We start from the raw sequence: 27,926 nt of genomic DNA on the forward strand, positions 1-27,926 counted from the left end.
CATGTGTAACACTCTCGCTTCCTACATCTGCCCCTAAACAGTAGTTGTTTTCCTTCTTCTGTGACCTCTGGACTCCTTCCCATTTTTGCAAATGATCACGTCCTTAACTCCTTTGTGACAGTTGCTTAACTGGGAAAATATTATTTCAAGTACTGGTGGGATTCGCTATGTTGGAATCACAGTGCTACCTATTCACATTAACTATTCTGTTTTCATTATTCAGAGGTCATTTTTAGAAAATAGAATGTAAAGCATTTTATTTCATATGCTTTAAAATCTAATCACCAATTACTTCAAATGACTTACATGTTCAACTCATGTTTCTAAGGAAAGCATGACTGCCTGCCTCTTCATTTGTTCTGTCATTGCTCATTAAACTGTGCCATTTCCCTCCATTAGGAAGACTAAGGGGGAAAATCTCCAGGTGCCACTAGTTAGGAAACTATTCCTGGGGAATCAATAGCCTCATTTTTCTTTTGCTCCTTTCATTTAAAAAATACTTATCTAGGGGCACCTGGGTGGCTCAGTCGTTAAGCGTCTGCCTTCGGCTCAGGTCATGGTCCCGGGGTCCTGGGATCGAGCCCCACATCGGGCTCCCTGCTCCGCGGGAAGCCTGCTTCTCCCTCTCCCACTCCCCCTGCTTGTGTTCCCTCTCTCGCTGTGTCTCTCTTTCTCTGTCAAATAAATGGATAAAATCTTTAAAAAAAAAAAAAAATACTTATCTAGTGAAAGAGAAACATTTCTCGCTGCTGGTGAATATAGTTCCCAGGACTTCATTAAACCAAGTAATAGGATCAGTGTTTAAATGATTAAGTAGATACATAAGCTTTTACAAAAAAGAAAATCTAATTAAGATAGGGCTCACAGAAATCAAGACACTAATAATTAACCTAAATGACTACATAGGTCTATAAGAGTGTTATGCAAATGTGAGGCCGTATTAATATACACAAGCAATGATGCAACGTTTTGGTGAGTTTTTGGGCTAGAGGTACGCAGTGTGCCCTGCCTACTTGTATGTAATACAAGTACGTCATACATACTGGAATAAAACTACTTTTTTCCACTCATCTTTAACTTTTAATAAACTCTCTGTACTGTTTCAGAAGCTAGAAAACAGGCCAACATTCCTAGAGCTTGCATTCCTGGTGACAGATTATTTCAACCCAGCAAAAAAGTCCCACTCACATTTGCCAATAAGCACGAGGCACACAGAGGACCAGTACACAGCGCTGCATTGCCAGTGGGCACTTTGGCATCTGCCCACAGCATTCTAAACTCTTTCCCATTCGTAACATGCCTGAAAAACTACACATGGAGCAAAAAGTTTGATAAAAATATATTTAAAACAAGCAAGAAAAAATAGTTTCAGCCTTAAGGATAACTTTCATCATTCTTTTAACCAAGTAGAGTTAAATTATACGTAAAATGATTTCAAGTACCAACTTATAAAAGATGTGATAAATCAAAAAACAAAGAACCAGAGAACTCTTTTTTTTTTCAGAAAAATGTATTTGCAATTCAAATGTTCATATAAAAAGCATAAATTTTAAAAAGTTCATAGATGTGTGTTTTTAGAAGTGCTATGGTTTCCCCATTCATTGCAATTACATTCCAAAATGTGCAGGGTGGTCTACTCCACGCTGCCTTACACTTGGGTCACACAGAAGTCACTCTCATCACAACCTCCCCTGAGCTGTTATCTTCTGACAGATCTTCGTGGGGCCTCATCCGATTGAACAGATGCAATAACACGTAGCCACACTGAAACCTCGGGGAAGTTAACTGCGTTGGGTGGACCAAGTTCCTGTTCCGCAGAGCTGTCAATGGCAACCATAAAGTCCTGCTTGTGGAAGACTCTCCCCGGCTACTTTCTTCGATGTCTGTGGCTTTATCATAATTTAGTACATCCCAGTGTAAGTTAACAGCTCGCCAGCGCTTAAATACTCTGTAAACTGCAGCTCCTTCATGGACAATGAGACCTAAAATTCAAGGAAAAATAAAAAAAAGGCCGGTCATAATCAAAAAAGTTAAGAATGTTATTTTGTATACAAGTAAGGGATTGAAAAAAAATAGTCAATTCTCTGTTACTTGTCATCGTCAAAAAACATGGTATCCTGACTTCTCAAATATTATGGCTAATGGTAAGCTACTTTCCAGATTACACAGGAATAATCAATATCCAAAGAATAAGAATACACTAACATGCACAAAGCAAAGTTCTCATGAATATAATTAACTTGCCCCATCATGGCTGAGAACATACCTTGGGCACTTATATTGCCTTAAGAGAATCATTAAGTTTATTGATTCTTTCATCATCTCTGAGTGCCCACCGTGGGCCACGCAATGTATTGGGGACTTTGGTCTCAACTGGTAACTTAGTTTAGGAAAGAGACAGATATTAAAATCATTACCATCTTCCCAGTTCCTAAAACAATGTCTGACACATAGGAGGTATGATACACCTTTTTCTTACTTTTACTCTCTTCAACAATCCAACAAAAATGTATTTAGCACCCACTTGAGAGTTTCATGTATATTACCTCATTGAGTTTTCATTATGAACACATCCAGCATTTTACAAACAAGGAAGGAGCTCAAGAGCAGACAACTAGTAGCGGGGGAGAAGGGTTTCAGACCCAGGCAGGCTGGCTCCAGAGTCCTTGTTCTTTGCTCCTATATAGTAAATTGAATGATTACACATTTCTGAGACAGACTCTCGGGAAAATAAACAAGGTAATGCAAGAACCTCAGGGACCATAAACTGGCAGTGTGTAACTAGGATACATGGCTCCATCTCTACCATCCAGCCCAGATCCCGCCACACCCTGCATTTTTCACACAGTTACATTTCAGCATGTGGTCCAAGAGCTTTTGAATTGGTGACTGCTCACAAAAAGAAATTCCTTGGGGGAGGTCCCCTTCATCTGAGAAGTGAGAAGAAACTCTTCTCCTTCAGGAGGCTGAAATTCCATTGAAAGTCGGTAGAGAGATCAATAAGAGTCTTTTTTTAGATGGAATATGGTTTCAGCTCAAGTAGTGATCTCAGGATCGTGAGATTGAGCCCTGCGTCAGGCTCTGTGCTTGGGTGGGGTGGGGGGGATCTGCTTAAGATTCTCTCTTGCCCTCTCCCTATGCCCCTACCCCCCTTCTCTCTCTCTCTCAAATAAATAAATCTTTAAAAAAAATGTTTATTACGTAGTTGTTCATATTCGAGGGGGAAAATCCCAAACAATCTTAAAGTGCATTCTGAGAAGAATGGATAAACTGCATTGTGTGGATCAATGATCACAGCAACACAATTGAAGGGAACAAAGTCACATGCACTAAGATGGATAAATCTTAAAAGAGCAGAAATCTCAAAGCCACATTAAAAAAAAAAAGAAAGTTTCAGAAAGAAATGATTGGGGTAAATCATTATTAATTAAAAAGTCAATAGTGAATCTATGTAAAAAGTATAAAAACATGCATAAAAATAATAACCATGAAAGGCATGATAGTGGGGAGCAAAAGAAAAGAAACAAGGTCCAGGAGAGGCTTCAAATAGGCCATTCGACTGTATCTCTGATGTCACATTTTTTTATGCTGGGGGTGAAGATGTGGCTGTTCAACATATTCTGCATACTTTTTTGTGCCTGAATAATTCCTATGTTAAAAAATTACAGAGAATTAGGAAAATTTACCTAAGATGTATTGAGGCATAGACAACTCAGGTAGTGGAGACAAGTAGGGAGGTTACCACGTTGCATGTGGAGAGCAGAGCGGAAACAGTAATGAGAATATAGAGGGACAAAGTAATACACTTGACAGATTAAAAAAAATTGACAGAAATAGAAATGCAAGAGGCAGAAAGAATCAGTCTCATATTTTTAAGGCTGCATGAAGGGGTGATTGAAAGGATGATAGTTACCTTCCCATAGGCACAATGAGTAAGGGTTTTGAACATGGTTTTGTTGGGAGGATTACTTCATTTTTTTGTCAGCTAAAACAATGGCAGGTAGGTGATGGAGATACCAGTTTTTTAGAAGTCACAACTACCTAATACCAGAATTTAAGTTTTATATCACTCCCTTCCCAGGGGATAAACTTCTGACACTTGTGACCTAAAAGCATTCCAAGGATGTGAACATAGGCCACTAAAACATGCATGTGGTCCAATAAATAAAAATAGATAATAATTGTGGAACACCACCAAAATAATGAGAAGGAATGTAAACTTCTGTTAATCACAGCAATTGCAAATAATTGTTTTGATCAACTTCGTTTTCCTAAGGAATAATTGACACAACTGATCAGATATTTTTGGGAAATGGCCAAAATAAGTAAAGACTACCAGATTTTAATTGATGATTCTATTATTAGCCTTCTGAAATCTCTGTGGGCCATGATTTAACTTTTCTGGCTCTATTTTTCCTTATTAAAACACAACCAGAATACCTAATCTATACGTTCAGCAAGATAGTATAAAGATAAATTGAAATTCATCAATTAGAAAGCACTCAAATTTCCTTGAGATGGTGGTTCTATAAGCACAGGACATTATTATTAATTAAAAAGTCAATAGTGAATCCATGTGGTGAGAAACATTCATTCACACTAATCACAAAACCATTACAGCTTGCAACAGGTTCATTCTGGAGAAGTGCAGTGATGGGGGATGGCTTCACCCCAGGAAACCACTCATTTCACAGGATCCTATTCTTTTTTTTATCCATTTCCTTTAAGAGGCCAGAAATCAGATCATTTACTAGAGCTTAAAGTCACTTTCTGGGAATACATTCCTGGTAGCCCTTTTCTAAATACATAAATCTACCCAATGTGCACAAATAAATCCCACAGGTCTTTATAGTACATTTTGAATGGAATTTAGAGAGAGAGCTACTTGAAGTTTTCATAAAGACAGAGTCCTCTTGAATTTCCAGCTCCGTGTGCTGCTTAATTGCATTTCAAGTTACGAATGATGCTTAGATTTTGTTTTATTCCCCAGGAGCGTTCAGAATTACTCCTTGCCCTTTAGAAGCTTAAATTTTCCTGAAATAGGAGAATGCCACTCCACCCCAACGTTGTCCTCTGGAAGGTGCATTTTCCCCTTTCTTCTCTAAATCTTCTAGAATCGTAGCAAATGCCTTTTGTACTTGAGGTAATGAGAACATGTGGCTACACCCATCATTGAAATCCAAGAGTAAGGATTCATTTGACTTTAGCCCACATGCTGAAAATCCAACAATTAAAAATCATACTGCCATACTTTCTTACTGATGATCTTGTCTCCTCTTGTTTCACAACTGAAAAACTCACTTCCTCCAGTGGCTTCACTCTCTGAGTAATACCTCAAATTAAGCATTAAATGAATTTGTCACCTTGACATTTCAGGTCATATAAGAACAGGCTTAGATTTATTCTGAAATTTTTTTTTTTCATCTGAGTCACTAGACCTGAAAGGAAAAGCAATGATAATTTCTATAAAATGTAAATATTAAAGGATACTTTTAGGATACTTGCTACATTATTAATTGCATGGGTGTCAACAAGGTATGATTCATAGGAATTTGGGGTTTTGAGAGTTCAGTAAGTATGTGTGTATATGTGTGGTTGGCTGCTTTTTATCATTTCCCTGCTTTTTATCATTTAACATTTAATTGGAGCATCCCCTTATTGATGTGCAAAGGAACATTTTTGTTAGGGAACAATCTTCTTAAAAAAGAGCAAGTTTAAATGTTTCTGGTTTCACTGAAATAAAAGCACAGTGTACATGTATAGGTAAAATATATCCCAAGTTTGTAAGTGATGTGTTGGTTGAAATTCTTATATGATAGCAGAAAATGAATTAATTACCCAAAGAAATGATGGGGGAGATTATCAAGGTACAGATGCTCACAAGTGGGTGCACACACACATGCCACTTGTCCATGTCTATTTCAATTCAAACAAATGATGTGTTATAATGAACAGAGAACTGTAAAATTTATAGTGAAATACAAACAAATTTTGATATTAACAACCAAACTACTGATCAAATAATTTCATTTCTTGTGTTACCAGTCTCAGCTCTTGTTCAAATAGATTTGGTTGTTTTTCAAAACTTAAATTTTTATCAAGGTTCTATTTTGTGCCAAGCACTGCACTAAGTGGTTTATTTGCATGATTTTCACTTAATCTTGACAGAGACTCTACAAATAGATACCATGATTGAACAATTTCATGGTTGAGGAAATTGAGACATGGAGAGATTTAATAACTGTCCAACATCATGAAGATATAAGAATAAGACTACAGATTGGAGCTCAAATGTGTCTACTTATAAACCTTGAGTCCTACAGTTGTATTCATGTTAAATTTTCAATGGTAAGGCAGTTTCTCCTAGTCATAGAATTAAGACCAACTAAAAGAGTCCTTGCTATGGACTGAATGTTTGTCTCTCCAAAATTCGTATGTTGAAGCCCTAATCCCTAACGTGATGGTATTTGGAGGTGGGACCTTTGGGAGGGTAATTAGGGCTATTTCAAGTCATGAGGGGGAGGCTCTCATGATAGGATTAATGCCTCTATATAAAGTGGAAGAGACACCAAGGAAAGGCCATCCGGGGACACATGAGAATGACAACCATCCACAAACCAAAATGAGAGACCCAACTAGACTGAACATGCTGGCACCCTGACCTTGGACTTCCCAGCCTCCAGAACTGTAAAAAATATATGTCCTTTGTTTAAGCCACCCAGTCTGTGGTATTTTGCTATAGAGGCTCGAACAGATGAAGACAGACCATGTAGATCTACATCACCCTCATTGAAAATATGAGTAAATTAAGCCCTGGAGACTGTCATTTGGGCAAAGTTAGATCATTAGCTGCCATTTTTAATATCCTTGTGTGTCACTGACACTATTATATCTCTAAGAGGCCCAGTGAAACAGCCCCTTCCTCCTCTCCCTACCCACAAGAAGAAAGTTGTTGAAGGCAACACTACAAGTGGTGAGAGCCTCATCCGGGAAGCTGCACCCACCCTGAGCTTTCCCAAGAAGTGCAAGGTCCACAAAGGAATAAAGACTGAAGCCCTGTGTGCTGTTCAATCAAAACGACTTTGGGAGAGCTAAAGAACTTGCAACACACAGCAGATATTTGGATAGAAAAGGCTCTTGACTGTGAAAATGTACAAGATTTCAAGATTAAATTTCACCACTGTCCATTGTCAAGAGTTCTTTCTGTCTCTCTCCCTCTCTCCCCACCCCGCTCAGTGAAATTTACACATATTCTATAAAATACAACTGATGTCATTCAGAGAAGTCAATGTGCACCAGAAGCAGAACAGGGACTTTGGGTCCCATTTAATCCCACTTAAGAACAGTTTAGAGTCAATCTCATAAAGTGGACCCATTTTTGACTCCTTAATTTCTATTACTTGAAGACCAGAGCATGGTTGTTCAACGAGTATTAACTAAATAAGACTGTGGTCCAAGATACCCTTTGTAGTATGAGCTTTGCTAGAGTGTCATAAAATGCATTAATCTTCCTGGCGTATTTTCCCAATCTACCCCAAATTTAAATGCTCATGGACACTTAGATGTGACAGTAGACGTAAACACTTTAAAAGTCACTCCCCCATGGGCCATCTGGGTGGCTGTTGGTTAAGTGTCTGCCTTCGGCTCAGGTCATGACCCTGGGATCAAGCCCCACGTGGGGCTCCCTGCTGAGTGGGGAGCTGGCTTCTCCCTCTCCCTCTGCTCCTCCCCCCGCTTGTTCTCTCTTTCTTTCAAATAAATAAAATCTTTAAAAAAAAAAGTCACTACTCTATTGTTGAATCTTGTTAATATGAACCTTGAAGAAATAAACATGAGTGATTCCTTCTTTGTATATTGAATGCTTTTTGTTGAACTGAACTATATGTGGAGCTTAGAGAAAAAAAAATGCAAAAATATAAAACTTACAGAGATGAAAACTGAAAGACAATATAATATATACCGTCGCTGAAGTCACTAGACTCACAAGACAAAGCCATCATAAATTGATATCTCAAAAGCCAGGTCTCTGGGAACTACATGCCCTGATTATATACGGGGATTTTTGTGAAAATGTAACTTCCAGTGTTGCCCGTATCAGAACAAATAATGTAAAGAAATATCCCACATAAAATGCACTTATGTCTATAAAAGATGAGTTGATTTTTCCATTGCTGAATATAAATTATATATATATACATATATATATGTATTAATTCACAGATTTGAGAATGGCAGGCTAATCATGAGAGCATAAAGTTCAGGGGCTCAAACACTCAAACTATTGGTAAGAAAATCTTCTGTGCCAGAAATGTAATAAGAATAAGAATTATTCACGAACTTCCCACAGCACAGAAGCCCTTGCAACAAGAGGCTGGCTAATTTCCAAATACTGATGATCTGACCCACCCAGCCCCAAAGTAGAGTACGTAACAGTACACATGAAGAAAAGATTATTACAAATAGTGAAGACCCTAAGTGACTGTTCCTCTGAGAGTACACAGAAGAAAATTCACAGTGTCTGTCTTATGACCCTGCCACTCTCTCCGTCCTCCCGTCTGCTCAGTGAAGTCCACAGTCATCAGCCTGGATGCAAAGAGCACACAGGTGCTGGATCTTCCATATTGATGACGTCACTGCCTGGCGACTGAACGAGATGGCAAAACTGAATTTTAATAAGGAGTATAATAGTTTACTAACTGGCAGGGAGGGAAGCACACTCTTTTCCAAAAAGTCCTGACATAGGTTGAATTTGCTTCTTGACCTACCATCCCTATTTCAGTTAATGACTGTTCCCCAAGTCAATTAAGCTAAAACCTTGGAATCACCTAGACTCCTCTATCCTCTTGCACTAAGTTCTGCTAATTTTATCTTCTTAGCAAATCTGTGATAAACCTGTAAGACAGAGACTTCTCCGGAATGATCACTCTCCTATATTTTCACAATGAACTATTATTAAACATGCTTCAAGATCCAGATTCTCTCATAATTTCTTCTCTGACCCACTCAAAATTAATCCCTCTCTCCTACCTTCTACCTCACCACAAGGAAATACCTGCACTATTTTCCTTATTACCTGTACTAGAATAATTTTTTTCTATGCCTGTGACCTCACTCAGCTGTGTGCCCCCAGAGGACAGGAGCCCTACTCCTACTTCAATGCTTGAAACACAGTAGAAACTCAATAAATCTTCACTAAATGAGAGGGAATGAGAAAGAGGAGAGTAGCCATCACTGAAATCTAAGGGATGACAAGGGTCTAGTCGTGACGGTGCCACAAACACAAAGATCTCAAGTATTGTTCTTTAAAATGGTAGAGTACTATCTTAAGATACCAAATGGAGACATTGAAACATGCGACAAGGACTCCAAGACTAGAGATGGAAGGGGTTTAGGAATCGGGACCTATGTTTCATACATATATGAGCATATGTATGTGTACACACACACACACACAAACGGGCACAGGATAGAAGAGCTAAAATTCTTTACAAGGACTTATTTTCAGTCCCAGTAAACTGTAGCCGACTCCTCCATGGTCTTTTTGGCCTGGTCATCAAATATCTCCCTGCATCCAACAATCATGAACCCAGCTAGTCACAAAATGACTACGCTCAGGTCATAAAGCCTAAGAGGCTGATATGGATTCTTCTCTGCTATTTCCAGGCAAAACAGGGAGTATAAAAGAGATTGTCCATTCATCTGACTACTTGCTGTTCTAAGAAGCCAATCCATCAATCAATCATTTTAATGATTTTATTCCTTAGTAGATAGGAGACTTCTGATCTTTCAATTACTAGCCCTGCCTCTCAAATCTGCCTTTGGCATAGTCACAGAACATTCCTCAAAAGCTGTAGACCTTGTTACACGTTATAAAACACATGATACATTGATTTTTTAAAGGATTAAGAGAATTCACTGGAGAGAAGAATTGTTATATCATCTAAGCTTCTGCCCAGAAGTACCTGTGAGAAAAGCCACCTATGGATATGATTATTTCAATAAAAGAAATGAAGGAATAAGCCCAATGCCCTTAGAGATGACAAAGATATCCTAGAGCCCTCCTATAACTGGGAGCATGGATTAGAACTAGTTTAATTTCAGCTGAATACAACTTCAAGTCTGTCCTTCAATTCATGAGCAGATGAAACACCTTCAGCAAAAGGGTGACGTCATATCACACAGCGACTAGCAGTGGACATAGTCACTGAATTTCAAAATCAGAAAATACTGGGTATGATTTCATCTAACCCCTTTGCTTTGGGGGATGAGGACTCTGAGGCCCAGAGAAGTGACATGGCTTGCCCAACGGTCCACAGTTAGTGCTAGAGCCCAGGATCAGAGTCAGACCTTTGATGCCTGGTCCAGTGTGCTTTATACTCTGCAAGAACTCAGACCTCAGGAGCCATCGTTGGCCAAAGTCAGCCCACACTAGTGTCTTCTTGGCCCAAGGGATATCTACCGTGAGCACAGTCTCTTCAGTAACACCCGAGGCTGGGATGGTAAGTTCTCCTCTGGTCTTCATCTTCAAGGGTACACTGCAGCATTGGGAAGGATTACAGTGACCCTCACAATTTATAGAAGTAACTCCGCAAACCCCAGTGAAACAGTATTGGGTTAAAAAACCCTATCAATGTCCACTTTCTGTGTTAAAGTTTTTAGAACTGGGACTCTACTTTGGTGGGTTTCCATTTGTTTCCCACATTCCAGTATATGGACTAAAAACAGTTCTTTTTTTCCTTTCCTAAGTAGGCTCCACCCCAACGTGGAGCTCAACGCAGGGCCCGAACTCACAATGCTGAGATCAAGAGTCAGATGCTGAACCGACTGAGCCACCCAGGTGCCGTGGACCAAAAAGAGTTCTTAGAAGAAGACTGTTACGGGCTTTTCCTAGTGGCAAGTAGAAACAAACACAATGTCTTTCTCCAATGGACAAACTGTCTACTGCAAACTCACAGAACACGATTTTATTAATCTCTAGAGTAAAGCATATATGTATTGGTTGTTCTATTTTTCAGGATGAGAATAACACTTAAAAAGATCTAACCTGAAACATCTAAAGCCTGTTTATCTTTATGACTGTAATAGGCTATCTCATCTTTGTTGGCTTTGTTTTTCATTTCTCTTAAATCATACAAGCAGTGGGTAAAAATTCCAAATAGAAGTGACCACCTAAACATAAATAAAATTTCTAACTCTTTGATTTCATTCACACAACCTCAGTAAGATTTTTTTAATTGAAAATATTAATGGAATTTTTAACCTGAAAATTAAAATGCTCAGACCTTAGCTTTCCTTAATATTCTAGTCTATGACCTAGCAACAAAATTCAAGGTTTAGATGTGATTCTTTACATACATAATTCTTTTTTTTTTTTTTAAGATTTTATTTATTTACTTGACAGAGAGAGACACAGCAAGAGAGGGAACATAAGCAGGGGGAGTGGGAGAGGGAGAAGCAGACTTCCCGCTGAGCAGAGAGCCCAATGCGGGGCTCCATCCCAGGACCCTGGGATCATGACCCGAGCCGAAGGCAGACGCTTAATGACTGAGCCACCCAGGCGCCCCTACATACATAATTCTTATTAGGAAATTGTGTCACCCAGATCAATGGAAAGAGATTGCTCTTGGGATGCTGAATTAAATCTTGCCCATTCTCTACTAATATTTCTGTATGTTCTGTATGGCTCTATTAATTTAGAATACATGAGTAAAGACTTCACAAAGTGGCTATATTACTTTGGGTTTGGGGGGAATTTTTTTTTCTCCATTTCTGATCTAAATTCAGCTCCCCCATCCCTCCAAAAAGTATTTATTCCTGTTGTTATGCCTTAGGTGTTTGAGACACCAACTGACGTGGTTTCACTTCATGAATAAACATCTTGTAAATGAGCCATTCGAGCTCAGCATATAAGAAGGGGTATTTACTAAATAATAAATAGAATTAACTGAATCACATAAATATTCTGTCACAGGGTCTGGCGCGACAAGGTCTGGATTCCAATCTCGGGTCCCTCTTCCAATCTGTGAGACCCTGGGGGGACTACTTAATGGTGCCTCATCTCCGAGATGAGAACAGCAACCTATATCCAGTAGAGTGTTGAGGATTAAATAGGAAATCTGAGGAAAATCGCTTCGCATAGTACCTGGATTAGAAAACATAATCTGAGGGGCGCCTGGGTGGCTCAGTCGTTAAGCGTCTGCCTTCGGCTCAGGTCATGGTCCCAGGGTCCTGGGATTGAGCCCCACATCGGGCTCCCCGCTCAGCGGGAAGCCTGCTTCTCTCTCTCCCACTCCCCCTGCTTGTGTTCCCTCTCTCACTGTGTCTCTATCAAATAAATAAATAAAATCTTTAAAAAAAAAAAGAAAACATAATCTGAGATATTACCGCAGTATGGTCTTTAAAACCTTATTTCTACATATCTGGAATAAGATACGAGCTCCATTTCTGTGCTCATCTCTGTGCTTCCTGAGTTTGTCTCCGGCTCCCCTCCAGCGCCCCCACAGTCCCCAGGCCTCTGTGTTGAGCACTGACGCATCATCAGAAGAGTGATCATGTTCACGTTCTCTTCGGTAAATAAAGTTCTTGGCTGCAAAATAGTCTGAAGCCAGGAGATCCCCAGAGAGGCAGGTGTTGGTTCTGAAGAACAATGTCCAGGATTTTAGGTTAAGGGGCCGCCTCTTCATGTCACGGTTCCCTCTGCCACACAATCGATTCTGATCTCTCCTCCCAGGAAGACTTCCCGCTCCGAGCCGGTGGCCTCAGTACTCACCCATCTCCGACTGGCCTAGGGACACACTCAGATCTCTCAAAGGCTGCTCAGCTGTGCGTGAGTCTCGCGTATTTAAATTCCCACAACTAGGAATTCCCGCATGTGTGATCCCATGAGCATATGGTGCAGCCACAAGAGATAGCCATCCTGGCCCCTCAGCCACTCTCAACCATCACCCATGATCTGTCCCCTGGTTCCTGGCTCCCCTCAGCCCTCTCGACACACACGACTTCATGTTTCGGGCCAGTGTGGATGACCCGACCATGACCTGAGGTGCATGACCCTTGCCCTCTGCTGTCCCTCCTTCACTCCAGTCTGGGCCCTTCCCTTCCAGAAACCATTCCAGCTGCAAGCTTCGAAACTCTCCCACCTGGTGTGGACAACCACCGCCTCCTGGGCTTCTTACCCACTTTCTTAGTCTCAACGCACCCTCCTCCACCTGCTGAAGGCCGAGCCCCTGGACCGCACATTCCTTCCCAGTTGGCCACTTCTTTCTGGCTCTGGTTCCTTCCTCAGCAGCGAGAAAGCACCCCCCACCCTGTAATCACTCTCCCAGCCCTGGAGGAGAAAGTCAAGGCTGACAGTGCTGCTCAGGCTCCCTGCAACTCTGCATCACAAACCCCATTTCAGCCCAGCCTCAAAGTTCCCCTGTCTCCACCTTGCTCCTCATCCCTAGTGCAACAAAAATACGGAGCGACGGGGCCTTGGGGATCGGGCCACCCTCATTCCAGCCTCCAGGGGGCGCTCTATCATGCCCAGTGCAGGGCCCAAAGCCCTCGGCAGCTGATCCTCATTTTTAATGCTCCCCTCAGACTCTTCCCCACATGGTGCCTTGAGCATACCACCAGTTTGACTGAGAAACGGGAGGTCTTTTGCCAGGAGGCCCTTCAGCTTGTTCCGGGAGCAGCACAGGCAGCTGTGCCCACTGGGCCCGCTCTCCTCCTGCCTGCCCTTCTCGGGCACCATGCCCCTCCTGGGCAAGGCCAACCCCTCCCCTGCGTGCTGGGTGCTAGCTCTGCATTCAGACAGGCATCAAGCTGTCCATTCTTCGGTCTTTTCTCTGGTTTCTTCTGGATCTTTCTTCTCAGCATTTGTCCCTGCCTGACTCTACCATTAAAACAAACAAACAGATGGGGCGCCTGGGTGGCTCAGTCAGTTAAGCATCTGCCTTCAGCTCAGGTCATGATCCCAGGGTCCTGGGATCAAGCCCCGCATCGGGCTCCCTGCTCAGCGGGAAGCCTGCTTCTCCCTCTCCCTTGCTCCTGCTTGTGTTCCCTCTCTTGCTGTGTCAAATAAATAAAATCTTAAAACAAAACAAAACAGAACAAAAACAAAAAAAAAAACCCAGGAACTTTTCTCAATTCCACACCCAACTCTAGGTTCTGCCCTCATTTAACTTGTTCAGCCAAGATTTGTTTAACCTACATTCTGAGCCCCCTTCTGCCTGTCCCAGCCATTCTCAGCCTTGTGTCTATGCAATCAACACCCATACTGCTAAATCCAGTGAGTACACTTTGGCTTAATTCACCTACTCTTGACCCGGCATCTGGCACTACTGACCATGTGTTCCTCCTCCCCGAAGTTCCCTCCTTCCTCCTCACCTAGACTGACCCACTTTTTTCTCCCCTGGTCATGCTCCTCTGCCTGCTCTTTGTGTCTCTGTGTTCCTCAAACTGCTGTTCATCTCGCCCAGATCACTTTCCCCTGTAGACCGCGGCTTCAACTACCAGATGTCAATCTCCAGCTCAAATTCCTATCCTGAGCTCCAGACCCCGATATCCAGCCACTTCCTGGCCATTTCCATTTGATTCCTCAGAAATTCTGCAAAAAGAAAATGTTCAAACAGAACGTATCATCTTTTCCTCCCATCTGCCAATCAGCCTCTTTGAATCACACCTGATGGCCCCTTTCCTTTACCCCCCACTTCTGCCCTACCTCTATTGATTCGATCACCGTTATCTTGTGATCAACCTTTTTTAATTCCAGCAGCTGCCTATCTACCTTAATGTAGGGCCTAATCCTTTGCCTGGATTATTATCTTCTTGCGTTCCCAGCATGCCCTCCGCGCCGCACCCCCCACCCCTTCAACCTCTCCTAGCTATCATTGCTCTTTCTTCAACATCATGCTGACCAGTCACATGTGGCAGACCACCCTCCAGGGGTTCCTGAGCTTTCAGGGTTGGGTCCCACACCCATGTCCCACCTACAGGATCCCTGTAGACAGTCAGACCTTATTTCCTCTGCTACTTCCCAGCAAGCATCTTTTGCTCTTGTCACACCAAATTCCCTCTGAGTCCTCAAAAATACACATTTTCATGTGTTGACAGGTTCAGGCAGCTGCCTCTCTCTGGCCCCTTTCATGCTCTTCTTAAAGTTTAGCTCAAGATTTCTGCTCCCTGCCCCCATAGATGGTGCTGCCGCTAAGGATGGTTAACCAACCTTCTCCCACCAGCTCTCACAGGTGTTTGTCTCCTGACACCTTCCATTTTCCATTTTAATCGTTTCTTCCCCTGTCTCTCGCCAGCAGCTGGAGAGCAGAGAACATGCCATATTCCAGGCTCCACAAACCTCTTCTGGGAAGGACCAGACAGTAAATATTTTAGGCTATGTGAACATTATGGTCTCTCAATGACGAGATTGTACTCCTCATCGACAGCACATAAATGAATGGATAGGTTTGTATTCCAATAAAACATTATTTATGGGCCCTGAAATTTATATTTGATGTAATTTTCATATGTCACAAAATAACATTCTTCTCTCAATATTTTTAAAAATATTTCAAAATGTAACAACTATGCTCAGATCATGGGCTGTTCAGAAACAGGCAGTGTTTTATTCTGTTCTAGTAAAACCTCTACCCTGCACTCCAGACTTATAAATACACCGTCAACACTCAGCAAATGTTGGCTTCATGGATGACTGGTGCCCCTTCGGCTCAACTGGTCCCCGCTGGGAGAGATGACTGAAAGGGTCACCTTTTCTCTGGAGGAAACAGAAGTCAACAGCACGAGCATGTTTGGTCTGCTGCTCTGTTAACCTATGTCAACGTTTCTCCAAAAGAGCTTGAACTTCCCAAGGTCAAAGGAGAGGAAGGCAATGGGTCGTGTTTTCTCCCACATGAGGAGGTCTAAAGAGTTCATTTGCTTTGAGAGTCCATTTTAGACACTGCACTGAAGGGCAAGTAGCAGAAACAAGTCCTTCTATTCTATTTCCTGGGTTTTAAAGGCAGCAATATCCCTGATAACCAACCATGATAATAATCTTCAGAGAAATTGGTAAACATCAGTGTGGTTAAGGCATAGAAAAGCCTCTATTTTGTACCTCCAGAGTAAAGTGATAACAATGGAGTACTTCTCAAAGCATATAAAAGATGAAGATTTGTTTTTCCTCTGACAGTTCTGAATTACAAAGCGCCTCTCTGCCCCTCCCTCGGAGGGGCCTGACCGCGATGTGCTCAGAAGTGAGAAACGTAAAGATCAGAGGATGGACTCCTGCTTCGGACTCTTTCTAAGGGAAGTTGTGGCATTTCCTGGGGCATGATGCGGGCTAAGACCCGCTGGAGTCAGGAAGGAATGATCGATGCTTGCAAAGGAATCCTACTCTGTTTAAGAAATGATTCCAAACGGGCTAGCAGAGCGCGCAAGTCTGGGAGCGGTCGTGGCCACAGCGGTACCAGACCCCGCGGAGTGGCCGCCCTCCCAAGCCAGCCCTCGGCCTGGGAGGAAGTTTGAAGGGAAACCCAGAAGGGCTCTGCGCAAGAGTAGAAGGAGGCTTTTGTCCTCCCTGCACTGGCGGCGAGACCAAGTTCTCGACAGTAGCCAAACTGTGGCACTGGAGGGGTACAGATGCCCCGTCAAATTACTGCTCGGGAAACGGAAGCATTTCTCTTGGAGCGGAGGGGGCTGATTGTCTTTTTACGTCTGGAGGGAAAATCGTGATATGAAGATTCAAAAAGGAAGTACTGGACTAGTCAACTCTCCCAGCTATCCTGCCAACCAGTGTGTAACTTGAGCTGCCTTTTCCACATGCCTTATGATTCACGCCGATGCATCCTATCAGTGCCTCCTAGGCCACTGGGCAGCCACCAGCAAAGCCTCCTCCTACAATCCACCTTCTGGGGCAGCCCGAAGCGCCACCCACAGAATGCTTTCGGTAGCTCAGATCCCAGACTTGGGGGGGGTGGTGGTGGTGACTTAGGTGGGAGAGGGTGCAGGCCTGTGAAAGGCTGGATCTGGGCTCCCAGTGTTCTGTGATTTACAAAAATCTACATATACTTGGGGTCTTACCATCAACTTTGCTGACAATTTTGAGTGGGGTGGGGCTGCCCTGCTCGTGGGGCCCTGAGAAGAGGTGGGGGGGGGTATTGGCGGCTGACATCTGTCCTCCCCACTTCCCGCAGAGGAGGCCCACCCAGATCACACTGGATTCTAGAGTCGTGGCTCTCCCACTCCACCAGGCATCCTCAACCCCTCTGTGCAGGACAGCGTCTACACGGGCCCTGAAGAACGTGGGGAACAGGACTGTTCTCTTGGTAATTGTACATTTTTCTCTCGGAACTTTTTGATAGATTTTATATCTATCCATAAATATTTTGTCTCTCTACAATGACCCAAAGGCTGCCCATTTTATGAACTTTGCCTAAATTTCTCTTTCAAACACACTCATCCATATGGTTGATGGCCCTGCCTGACGACGCGAGAACCAAAGGCTCTCGTGTGGTCTCCAGCAAGCTCATTTTCTTTCTGCTCTAAATTATGGCACATTCCAACTTCCAATGCTAATTTCTTTCAAACTCCTTAAGTAAATATGTTGTTTTTCACTGAAAATACTTCAGGAAATATTGTCAACTTCTGAATCATGCTGAGAAGTGCCAGAGAGCATGGAAAATTTTAAACAAGAGATAGTCCAAAAGTCATTTTATATTTTGCTTGGAATGCATTAGAATTCTTTTTCCTGAGTTGATTTACTTTCTTAATCATGCTTTGCTTATGCTAATTGGTTTATATTTGTTGAAAGCGAGCCACAGGAAGGAAGACAACCTAAAAGCATCATTTTAGGAAGAAACAACCTGGGCATGAAATAGACCACTGGCCATCTGCAGTGAGAAGAACTCATCTGTGGTCACCGAGAGTTGGATTATCCTGAAATTCTTGGTCAAAATTCTTCACTTTTCCTCATATAATATCATACAATTAGAAAAGGTACATTTTAAGTTTCGTGTCAGTAAAAGGTTCAATCATGTGTAACTTTTAGCTGCTCTGCCTGGTGGGGTAAAAAAAAAAAAGCACAGTGAAGCAGTATCGAAAGTAAGAGAGAAATATTACCTTGGCTTTTTAACATGTAAACATATGTCTAATATAATCAAAGACCATAGGAATATTTGGGATTTATTTTTTGAAGTTCTATAATGAAATGTGAATATATTACCAATGGGTAACTCTACCTAGTTTATTTGAGTGTGCCCAAAAACCTTGAGCTAGACAGATCACCAACTATGAAAAACAGATTTTTCAAAACTAATAGCTATAAGAATTCACATGAATTTTTAAAAATTAATTAGATTTAGACTAGAGGACAATAAAACCTGACATTGGGGAGTATGAAATTTCTGCAGAAGGAGCATTTTTTTTTCAGTATTAACTGTAATTGGTACATTAAGGAGAAGTTATTTTGATCTGATCTTCATTCAAGTATATATCAGGTTATTTTTTAAAACTCCCTAATCTCTGCAGTTTTCAAAAGCAGGACAACATAAACAATCATAATATACTTTATTTCGTTATTTCAAAGGAGCCCTGAGAGGGATTTTTGGTTTCTGGTGGGTCCGTGTGCGCGTCAACTCTAACCCCGTGTGCTTGTGTTTTAACCTGAGAAAAAGAGTAATAGGGAGAACAGGCAATAATAGCCTCAGTACTTTAGCCACAGACCCAAGTGACAGAGGAAGGCAATTTTCCTAAAAGCAATTTCTGGGAGCACTTTCTACATGAAAAAAGAGAGAAGTGAAACTCCTTGAGTGTTTAATGGTATCATAGATGGGAGAAACTGGTCCTGAGTTCCTTACATGTGCGGGGGAATGCAGGATGTCTGAGAGACAGGGATCTCTGACCTTGGCCCTGTCTTCTGACTTCATGTTCAGGAAGAAGAGGTGGAGTATTTACAGGGCAGAGCTAGTCTGGGCCCCTGCCTACCACATCCCAATAGATGCCAGGCAGGACGAGCTGCATTAAGAGCAGGGCTCAGTGTGGATGTTCTTATTTTCTTAGGCAAAATTACCCCACAAACCTGAATAGTTAGACAGACTTTAAGGAAAGCACTCTAATGGTGTTAAATATAGCTCAAACTACCAATGAAAAGGTCAAAAAATGGATACCCATTTTTGTCAAGGTGTGGGAGAATGGGAATTGTCATCTGTTTGGGGGGAGGGCAAATTGGCAAAGCCTTTTTAGAGAGCAAAAATGGGGCATGTACTTATTACTCAGCCCAGACTTTTCACTTCTTGGAATCTTGCCTACGGAAATACTCATTAGCAACATTGTTTCTAATGGCAAAGACTGGTAACAACCTGAATATCCATCAGTAGAAGAAAAGTAAATGGTTGGACATCCATTCTAACAGGGAAAGATCGCTAGGTCATGTTGTTGAATGAAAATGACTTTTTTTCAACAATGAATAGTATGATCCTGCTTATATTAAAATACCTACGTGTCTGTATGCCCATATGCATGTAAACCCAATGAAAAAGATCTGGCAGATACACACCAAAATGTTGGGGTGGGGGAGACCATTCCACAAAGAGAATGACATAACAGAACAGGCAGTATGAGTGAAGTGGTCTTCTTTTAAACTTTATATATTCATAAAATGGGCTTATTTCAATATGTATATGTTTATACTATGTGGACAATTAAGAAAATATTTTTTAAAAGAACAAAAGTGATCTAAGTTTTTAAATTTTATAAGCATATCTGGTCCCTTTCCTTGGTATATCAGGGAAGATCAAAACATTTTCCAGATATGGAGTGGTTAGTGAGATTAGACATAAGCAATGCTGTCCCTATTTCAGGAATCCCACTAAAGTAACGGGGTTTCAATCTTATTTTGTTGCTTCAAACAAGAAACAGAACGCACCTCATCAGGTTCTACCGGACACTGAAATGACTCGGTAACTTTTTAGAAGCAAGTTAATCAAATGACTCCCTGTCCTCATGGCTGACTCTCAGTCATTTCAGTCATTACTAAATGTATTCCTCTGATGGAACAAGCTTCCTCTGAACCACACAACCAATGAAAGGAATAGCCTTCTATTTTCTCAGTGTGCGAAGTACGGAGTTAAGAACCAAATCCCGAGCCCACAGCCTTCCGCCATGCATTTGCTCTTCATCTCTGGGTTTGCTAATCTTCCTTTGTCCACTGTGCAAATCTCAGGAGGGAGCCAACACCAGCTTGCTTTGGTTATTCTCCCTAAATTACTGCCCTGGGCTAACACAGCTCAGTGATTTAAATCCTTTATATTAGTTTCCCTGGTACACAATCATAGTTGGAATGACAACTGTTTAAATATTTAAAAGAGCTCCCCAAGTATAATATAAAGTTATCTCTTTGTACTTCGAGTCCCTTAAGACACGTCTCCCTTTCATGGCTCTCTGTCTACCTCTCAGCCACCACCCGCACACCTTTAACACCCTTCTCTTAATCCTCTTCAGTTCATTCTTACTTTCTTCATCTGTCTTGGCACAGAGCTTCTTTGTTATTTAGGAAATGCCACCTGTTTATACAGGTGAGGGGAACTGTGCTAATCAAACCCTTACACATTTAATTTGAATCATCATCCAGGATCTGTGCTGTCCAATATGATAGCCACTAGCCACAGGTAGCTATTTATTTAAATTTAAGTTAATTTAAAGAAAATTAATTTTAAAATTCAGTTTCTCTTTCTCACGAACCACACTCAAGTGCTCGATAGCCAACTGTAGCCAGCGGCTTGTGTCTGTGGCACTGGGCACCAGACGGACATCTTTATCATTGCAGTAAGTTCTCCTGGACAGCCAGATCCAGACATCTCAACTCTAACAATACCTCGACCCCTGGGAGAATTCAAAACTTGAATGGCAAGAAAAAACTGAATCTTGGGAAAGCAGAAAGGGTATTAATTAATAATAATGAATAAAAGCAAAAGACAAATTCACTGTGTGTAGAAATGAGTAAACAGATTTCCCCAAGTAAATACATTTTCTACAAATCTTTATATTTTCTCTTTAACAATCCAGCAATAATCTCTTCCTAAGCATTACAACCACTGGCTGGATTATAACTTTTTTTTTTTCATTCAGGAATAAGCTTCTATGGATTTTCAGAATTATTTTTTAAACGGAACATTTATGAAGCTCTCAGTCTGCTCCTTCTCATTTAGGTATAAACAAGTTTGAAGAGCTTGAGCAAACAGGAATGTGGGAATGTTTCCAAGTACTTTAAGGCCCTCTGAATGGGAAGCCAATTTTACATCCTCCAACAGTGACAAGGGGGCCACCTCCCCACTTGCTAAGCATCTACTCATCTGTCAGTTTGCTTGGTTATCACTTCCCCTTGAAATCTGCCTGGAACCACCCCCACCTTGCATGCAACACCCCAGCATTCATGTCTCCCCACTTTATCCAACTACCACCTCCTATGCATCCTTCCAGAACCCTGTACAGCCCACCGTCTTCTCATGACCTACTGACACACCTGTCCTCCTCTGTGGCTGGGAGCTCCTCATGGCCAGGAAAGTGACTGGCCCTGACTTGTGTTCCCAGCACCTAGCAATGTGTCCGACACAAAGAAAGTTCTCAATAAATATTTATTAATCTGGGCTGAGCAAACTGGACCCAAAGTTATAAACATGCTTTCCCCCTAACTCAGACTCTTTTTTTTTTTTTTTTTTTTCCACCCTAACTCAGACTCTTAAGTCCTGCAGTGAGGGGTATTTGAGGTATAATCAATGTAATCTACTTTGTTACTGTCTACATTTAATTTAACAGACATTTGAATTCAATTGAAATGTCAGCAGTTGGCTATGATCCAGTTGGCTATGATCCAGTTGGCTATTGATAGCCTACGTGTATTTGCTAACTTGACTATAGTAGTTTCTCAACTTCTTGAGAAAAAAATAAGATTTTCTCTGGGCCCAAATAGACCATTTAATGTGATTACCAAGTCACAGGAACAATGCTGTTCAATCTGAATTCTTAACATTTTTCAAAATACAAATAAATCCTTAAATGATGAAATATGGATTTAATAAGTCAAAATGTAATGAAAGGTACTGTCAATATTTAAAACTTCAATAAAAATTCACTCTCCAAAGTGTAAGCCAGCAAAATATCAATTGGCTTTTGTTCTTACAAAACTTAACTTTATAAAATGGGCAAATACCCAAATTTCAAAAGGGAAGCCCAAATATGTCATATTCTGCCAAAAAATCATTAGCTCATATGCATGTGTTTTTAAAACCAAAATTTAATAATTTTGATTAAAAGACTGGCATTAGCAATCAAAATTTAAGACCTAGTAACTCAGCACTAAATGCAAGCTGTGAAAACCAGGAAAGTGAGTTCCTAAACAGAATGTGTGTGTGTGTGTATATATATATATATATATATATATATATATATTCCTCTCTAGTGCTGTAATGATATCAAAGTCAAATGGACTTAGGGCGCCTGGGTGGCTCAGTTGGTTGAGCGACTGCCTTTGGCTCAGGTCATGATCCTGGAGTCCCTGGATCGAGGCCCGCATCGGGCTCCCTGCTCGGCGGGGAGTCTGCTTCTCCCTCTGACCCTAACCCCTCTCATGTGCTCTCTCTCATTCTCTCTCATATAAATAAATAAAATCTTTAAAAAAAAAAAAAAAAAAGTCAAATGGACTCTTTCCCTCCAGGCTGAACTGGAAGCCTAATGGTTCCATTGTTTTTTCATCTCTCCTTTTCATATCAAAGAAATACCACATTTTTATAACATTGATGTTGAAGGACTGAATAAATATGATCTAACTCTGAACTTACTGAGGAATTTGTAGAATAATTTTGTGACTCTCCTTTATTTAGAGCAATACCCTGGAAATTATATTTGTATAGAGACTTAGCATTTCCAAATGCTTACAAGTGTATTATCACATTTAATCAAATTGTTTATATACCTGATTAGCTCAATTATTCAGGCAACATCTGCTCAGTTTACATATTACTCATGATATCCCCCCCCCACCCCATGTCTTTTTCCTTCCTGGCCTGAAATGTGATCATTTTCTTTCCTATTAGTCTTGTACTAGTGGCAAGGGAGGAAGGAAAGGAGAGGAAATTCAGGCTAATCCTATTTTAAAATTTATAGAGTTCTTTTAGAAAAAAGTCACTGAGAATATTAAAACTTCTAGTTAAATTAAGGGTCTGGTGAGTAGAGGCATGAATTTAAATGATTTAAACTATTTTAATATTTGTGACTTATTCAAATACCTTTCATTTATAACTTCCAATTAATAACATAATTGTTTATAATCATTATTTCCTCTATTTAGGCTTGTGTGCTAGGGATTATTATTTCTGTCTTCATGGGTGAGGAAAGAGGACACGGAGAAACAGCACTGATCTGTCCCAGCAGGGGCCCAGATTGGAAACCAAGTCAGGGGATCCCAAATTGCACCATTCCCTGAAACCAGTGTTTCCCAAGCTTTAGCACGTGTGAGAATCTCAGTGGGCTTGTGATGCGCAGATGGTGGGGGGTGGGGGGTGGGGGGGTGTCCGAAACCTGAAATTTCTGATTTGGCAGATGGGGTGGGGCCTGAGAATGTGCATCTCTTAAAAAGCAGCAGCGGGGCCACACTTTGAGAACCAACTGCTATAAACCATGGCTGTCTCTCTCAGCTCTTTACAGCCCACTAAGCTGCAATGCACATCAGAGCAGAGAAAGTCTCCTCGAGACCCTGTGGGCCTCTACGTCCCTGCCCCCCACGGCTAACCAGACGCCATCACAGTGCCAGTGACGGGCACCTCACACACCCCACATCAGTGCTGCATGAGCAGGTTTCCGTTTTCTCATGGTCCAGGGGAAACAGCAGATTGGCCAAGAGAAACGTGTAAGTAACCTTTTCTGGTAGGATCTGTTTAAGCTAAAAGGTTTGATCCTTTATCTCGTCTAAGCCACTGAATTTATTAACCAAAACAAAGAAGCCCAAGACAGAAAGGAAAACTGACCCCTGGTCCCCACCCCTTCAAGGAGCACTTACGCCCTCGAGGAATCTGAGTCACATCGCCACGAGGTAAGCCTTCCAGGAGTCTGTGGGTCCTCTCCCCAAATGCACAGACCACCACCACCAGCACTGTCAACGCTTCCCCGGCTTGCTGAAGAGGGGCTGATTTGCTCTCATTCCGTAGAAATGAATGACTGTCCTGATTTTGCCCACCCCCAATCATTTCCACCATTCCTCCTTCCTTTCTGTTGCAAAATAAGGCACCTTAAATGGACATTATCCTGTTCATTTTTTCGGACTCCTTGGGAAGAGAGATGCTATGCTTTTTTGAGGGAAGTGGCCAGATTGTGACACCCCAGATAGGTAAGTAGTTGGAGAACCAAGATCACGTGAACCACAACATTCTATACGAGATCCCACTGATGAAAATATAATAGCTGCAAGAAATGGATTACTGACAGTTAATGTGTAACGTCATGGTCTTACCTATGCACACTAGATCCATAAAACCATACATTCCATAGCAGATTTGAAAAAGGATGTCCTTCCTCTGCCACACTGCATAGGGGCTGAAGGCTGACCAAAGGAGCCAGGTCACACTCGCTATTAAGAACAGGGATCCTAGGATTACAGCAATCATCTGAACTTTCTCAACCAGTGTTATAGAAATGCTTTGCCACTAAAAGAAAAACAGAGGCATGTGAGAAAAAGGTGCTGCGTTTAACTTAAAAAGAAAAAAAAAAAACACATTTTCAGCCCCATGTTTCTCTCCATCATGTTAGACCCTTTTCAATCTGATCAGCCCCCACATGAATTTTTCCATTTCATCCAGGATATAAAAAATAGACAAGCAGATAAAGATTAATGAATTGCCTTAGCTTCATTATTTTCCGTAATTCACCGTTCTGCAAATTTAATCTAGTTTTATTCCAGATAACAGTACTGGGAGTGAATGGCTGAAGAATATTTAGTACCTGGGATCACATTATTATCTTTCACACATGCATGAAATTAAATACACTCTGAAGATATGTGTTGAAGACTCCTCTACTTGGAAACTTATTTTGCTCTTTAACACATTTGGCTACTGCAAAAAGGGGAACTGTCTCTTGTTTTTGCAAAAAAAAAAAAAAAAATGTAAGCAACAAATAAATAAGTTATGTAAGAACATCAGTTAAAAAGTCGTTAAAGTAACACACTAGAATTTTAAGGGAACTATAAGATTGTACATTATCTGTTATTGGTACATTTCATATACTCAGATATCACTGAACTTTAATTATCTAACAGGTAATCTGTGAAGCCATTTTTGTCAAGATTTAGAATTTGTAAACAAACAGAGTACCTTTGAAATTCACAAACTGTGTAAATACCACACTATTCAATGGGGAGAATAATTTGGTATCCTAAGTATCGGTATTTGGGAGGATTTTACAGTACAAATGATCAAAAGTCTTTCAAGGGTGTTATCAACTTGAAAGAATTAATTAGTCATGTTCTCCCTTTTGCATAATTGAGACAGAAACAAAACTAGAATTGCTATTACGGTTTGTCAGTAAACAATGAAACTCAAAACAACCTGCACAGTTTCATTCTGTGTGAAAGAGCTTTGTAAAAACAAATGAGCTTGAAAAATCAGTATCCATTGGGTGAATCTGATATTTCCTTAAACTCTTTACTTACCTTTAAGTCTGAATATGTGCATCCCAAATGGCAAGTCTATCACCACCCTTCCCTCTCTCCCTCACTGCTTCTGTCTCTCATCATAAATAATTTACTTATCATATTTAAATACACCCTTTATCCTGCATATTCATGGATATTGTTAAATTCTACATTTGTTAAGGATTAAATATCAAAATGCATTTGAAATATTTAATTCTCTAAAGTCATTTATTTTTCCTTTAAAAACTTCAGAACCAAATGATAGTTTGGCGGAATTCTACAAGAAGGGTATTTCTAACAATTTTAATATGCAGATTCACTTGCTGAAAAATGGCTTTTGCTTTTATAATTCTGGATGAATAATAATTAAATTTGTCAATATATCTTATCATTACAATTGAATCAATTTATTTCAATTATGTATTTGAAGTTTTTTTTTTTTACTAGTTTCCTGACATAATCTTAAACACATTAATTTCGAACTGCCTGGCAATGGAATTTAAAGCCATTTTAAATTTGGTGTCACCGAACAAGTATAAAGTGTCACTGTTTGTTGGTTTTTAGTCTCAGGGCTCATTGAAATCTGCGTTAAATACAACAACATGGTAAGCAACACAGAAAACTACTTCCAGCTAACATCCATCCCAGATGGATGCTATCATGTCTATATGCATTGTTACTCTTTATCAATTTATTAATTACATCAGATAGATGAAAACAAAGCATACTTCTAAACTTATGGGGCAAAGGTACACAAGTTATGTGTGTGTGAGAGAGAGAGATTTTCACATGGTGAGCCATATGTTTCAAAATACATAAGCCTGAATCATAAGAGTCTTGGGTAAGCAGCAGTGAGTTAGGAGGATTTATCAAGAATGGTACGGGGCATCTGGGTGGCTCAGTTGGTTAAGCATCTGCCTCAGGCTCAGGTCATGATCTCAGGGTCCTGGAATTGAGCCCCGTGTAGGGCTCTCTGCTCAGCATGGGTCCGTTTCTCTCTTGTGCTCTCTCTCAAGTAAATAAATAAAAATCTTAAAAAAAAAAAAAAAGAATGGTCTTACTGATATCTACTTTCCTTTTCCAGAAATCCTTTATGTTCCACATTCATCCTGTAATTTTAGTGGAGTTAAATTTGGACAGCTCAATATTGTACAATTAATTATATTTAGCTTCAGTTAGGCTTACTAATTAATTGATCCAAGACTGCCTGCATGCCAATTTAGAAAAACATGGTGGTCACAGGCATATGTGATGAGGTCCTACTAAACACTCAGGGGTTCGGTGAACTGGTCAGGATGGATGGATGAAGCTGAGGTGTCTCCTGGGACACAGGAAATTGCGGTGGTTCACATCTGAGAGTGAGCATGACTGCCGGCCACACTGGGCCTGGAAGCTTCTGACGCACAAAGCTAAGCTGTTCCTTGGCAGGGAAGGAGAATGAGCAAAGGGGCAGACTTACCAGGAATAAGAAATACTGATGTTTCACACTTGTTTGAGGACACCAAATTTAAAATGGCTTAAAATTCAAATACCTGGCAGGTTGGAATTAAACGTGTGTTTTAAAATTATATCCTGAAAGCTAGGGGAAAAAAGAGAACAATTCTCAATTTCAGTACACTGAGATGCTTATTTATTATTATCATAGAAATTATCTTTTGTGGTAGACATAGGAAATAATTTGAGATTTTTGAAGCTTATTTCTCAAGAAGGATAAACTGCTCAAAATCTACAATAAGCTCCCTGAAATTTCTGGTTTTATATCACTCCAGTAATAACGCAAATATGCCAGTATGTCTAAAAGTGCTGTGATGTTCTTCATACACTGATGAATCTTAAAATTAGCACTATTTCACTGAATAGCTAATGAGGGCAAACCATTATTGAACCCAAATCATTAAACTGATTATGAACATAAGGATTTTCCCTTTGAATGCTGATATCATCTTGGTAATTTCTTTGCCCATTATATAATGCTCTTTCTTACTGTTACCATTATGCGAAAAAAGTGGGATTATTCACATTCTTCCCCTAGGAAAAATAATGCTGCCTTCCACCACTAGGAAACACCCACATGACGTCTTTGCCCTGGGAGGTACACATTATCTAACGGGCTCAGCTTCAAGAAGCTGTGTTAATGGACCATTAGCTTAGACAATAAAAATAGAAGATGAGTCTCTCGGGGCTTCTCTCTCTATCCCAATGGTATCCAAGGCCTGGATTTCAGTCTGTAAGATATTTCGGAATCTTGAACAGAATTTGTCAACTGCTG

General features: G+C 40.8%; 1 protein-coding gene across 1 annotated transcript in view; it reads right to left on the minus strand.

Moving 5' to 3' along the window:
* Positions 1-948: 948 nt before the first annotated feature.
* Positions 949-27,926, minus strand: part of MARCHF11 (membrane associated ring-CH-type finger 11) — a 98,219-nt gene continuing 71,241 nt past the window's right edge. Inside the window, exons 3-4 of the mRNA XM_036074823.2 lie at positions 24,479-24,671; positions 949-1,982 (exon numbers count right to left, since the gene is read on the minus strand). Of these exons, the coding sequence (XP_035930716.1) occupies positions 1,660-1,982; positions 24,479-24,671 (516 nt within the window). The 3' untranslated portion in view covers positions 949-1,659. The remainder of the gene's footprint in view (positions 1,983-24,478; positions 24,672-27,926) is intronic.

The sequence above is a fragment of the Halichoerus grypus genome, chromosome 2 (genome assembly GCF_964656455.1).
Source record: "Halichoerus grypus chromosome 2, mHalGry1.hap1.1, whole genome shotgun sequence".
Taxonomy (NCBI): domain Eukaryota; kingdom Metazoa; phylum Chordata; class Mammalia; order Carnivora; family Phocidae; genus Halichoerus; species Halichoerus grypus.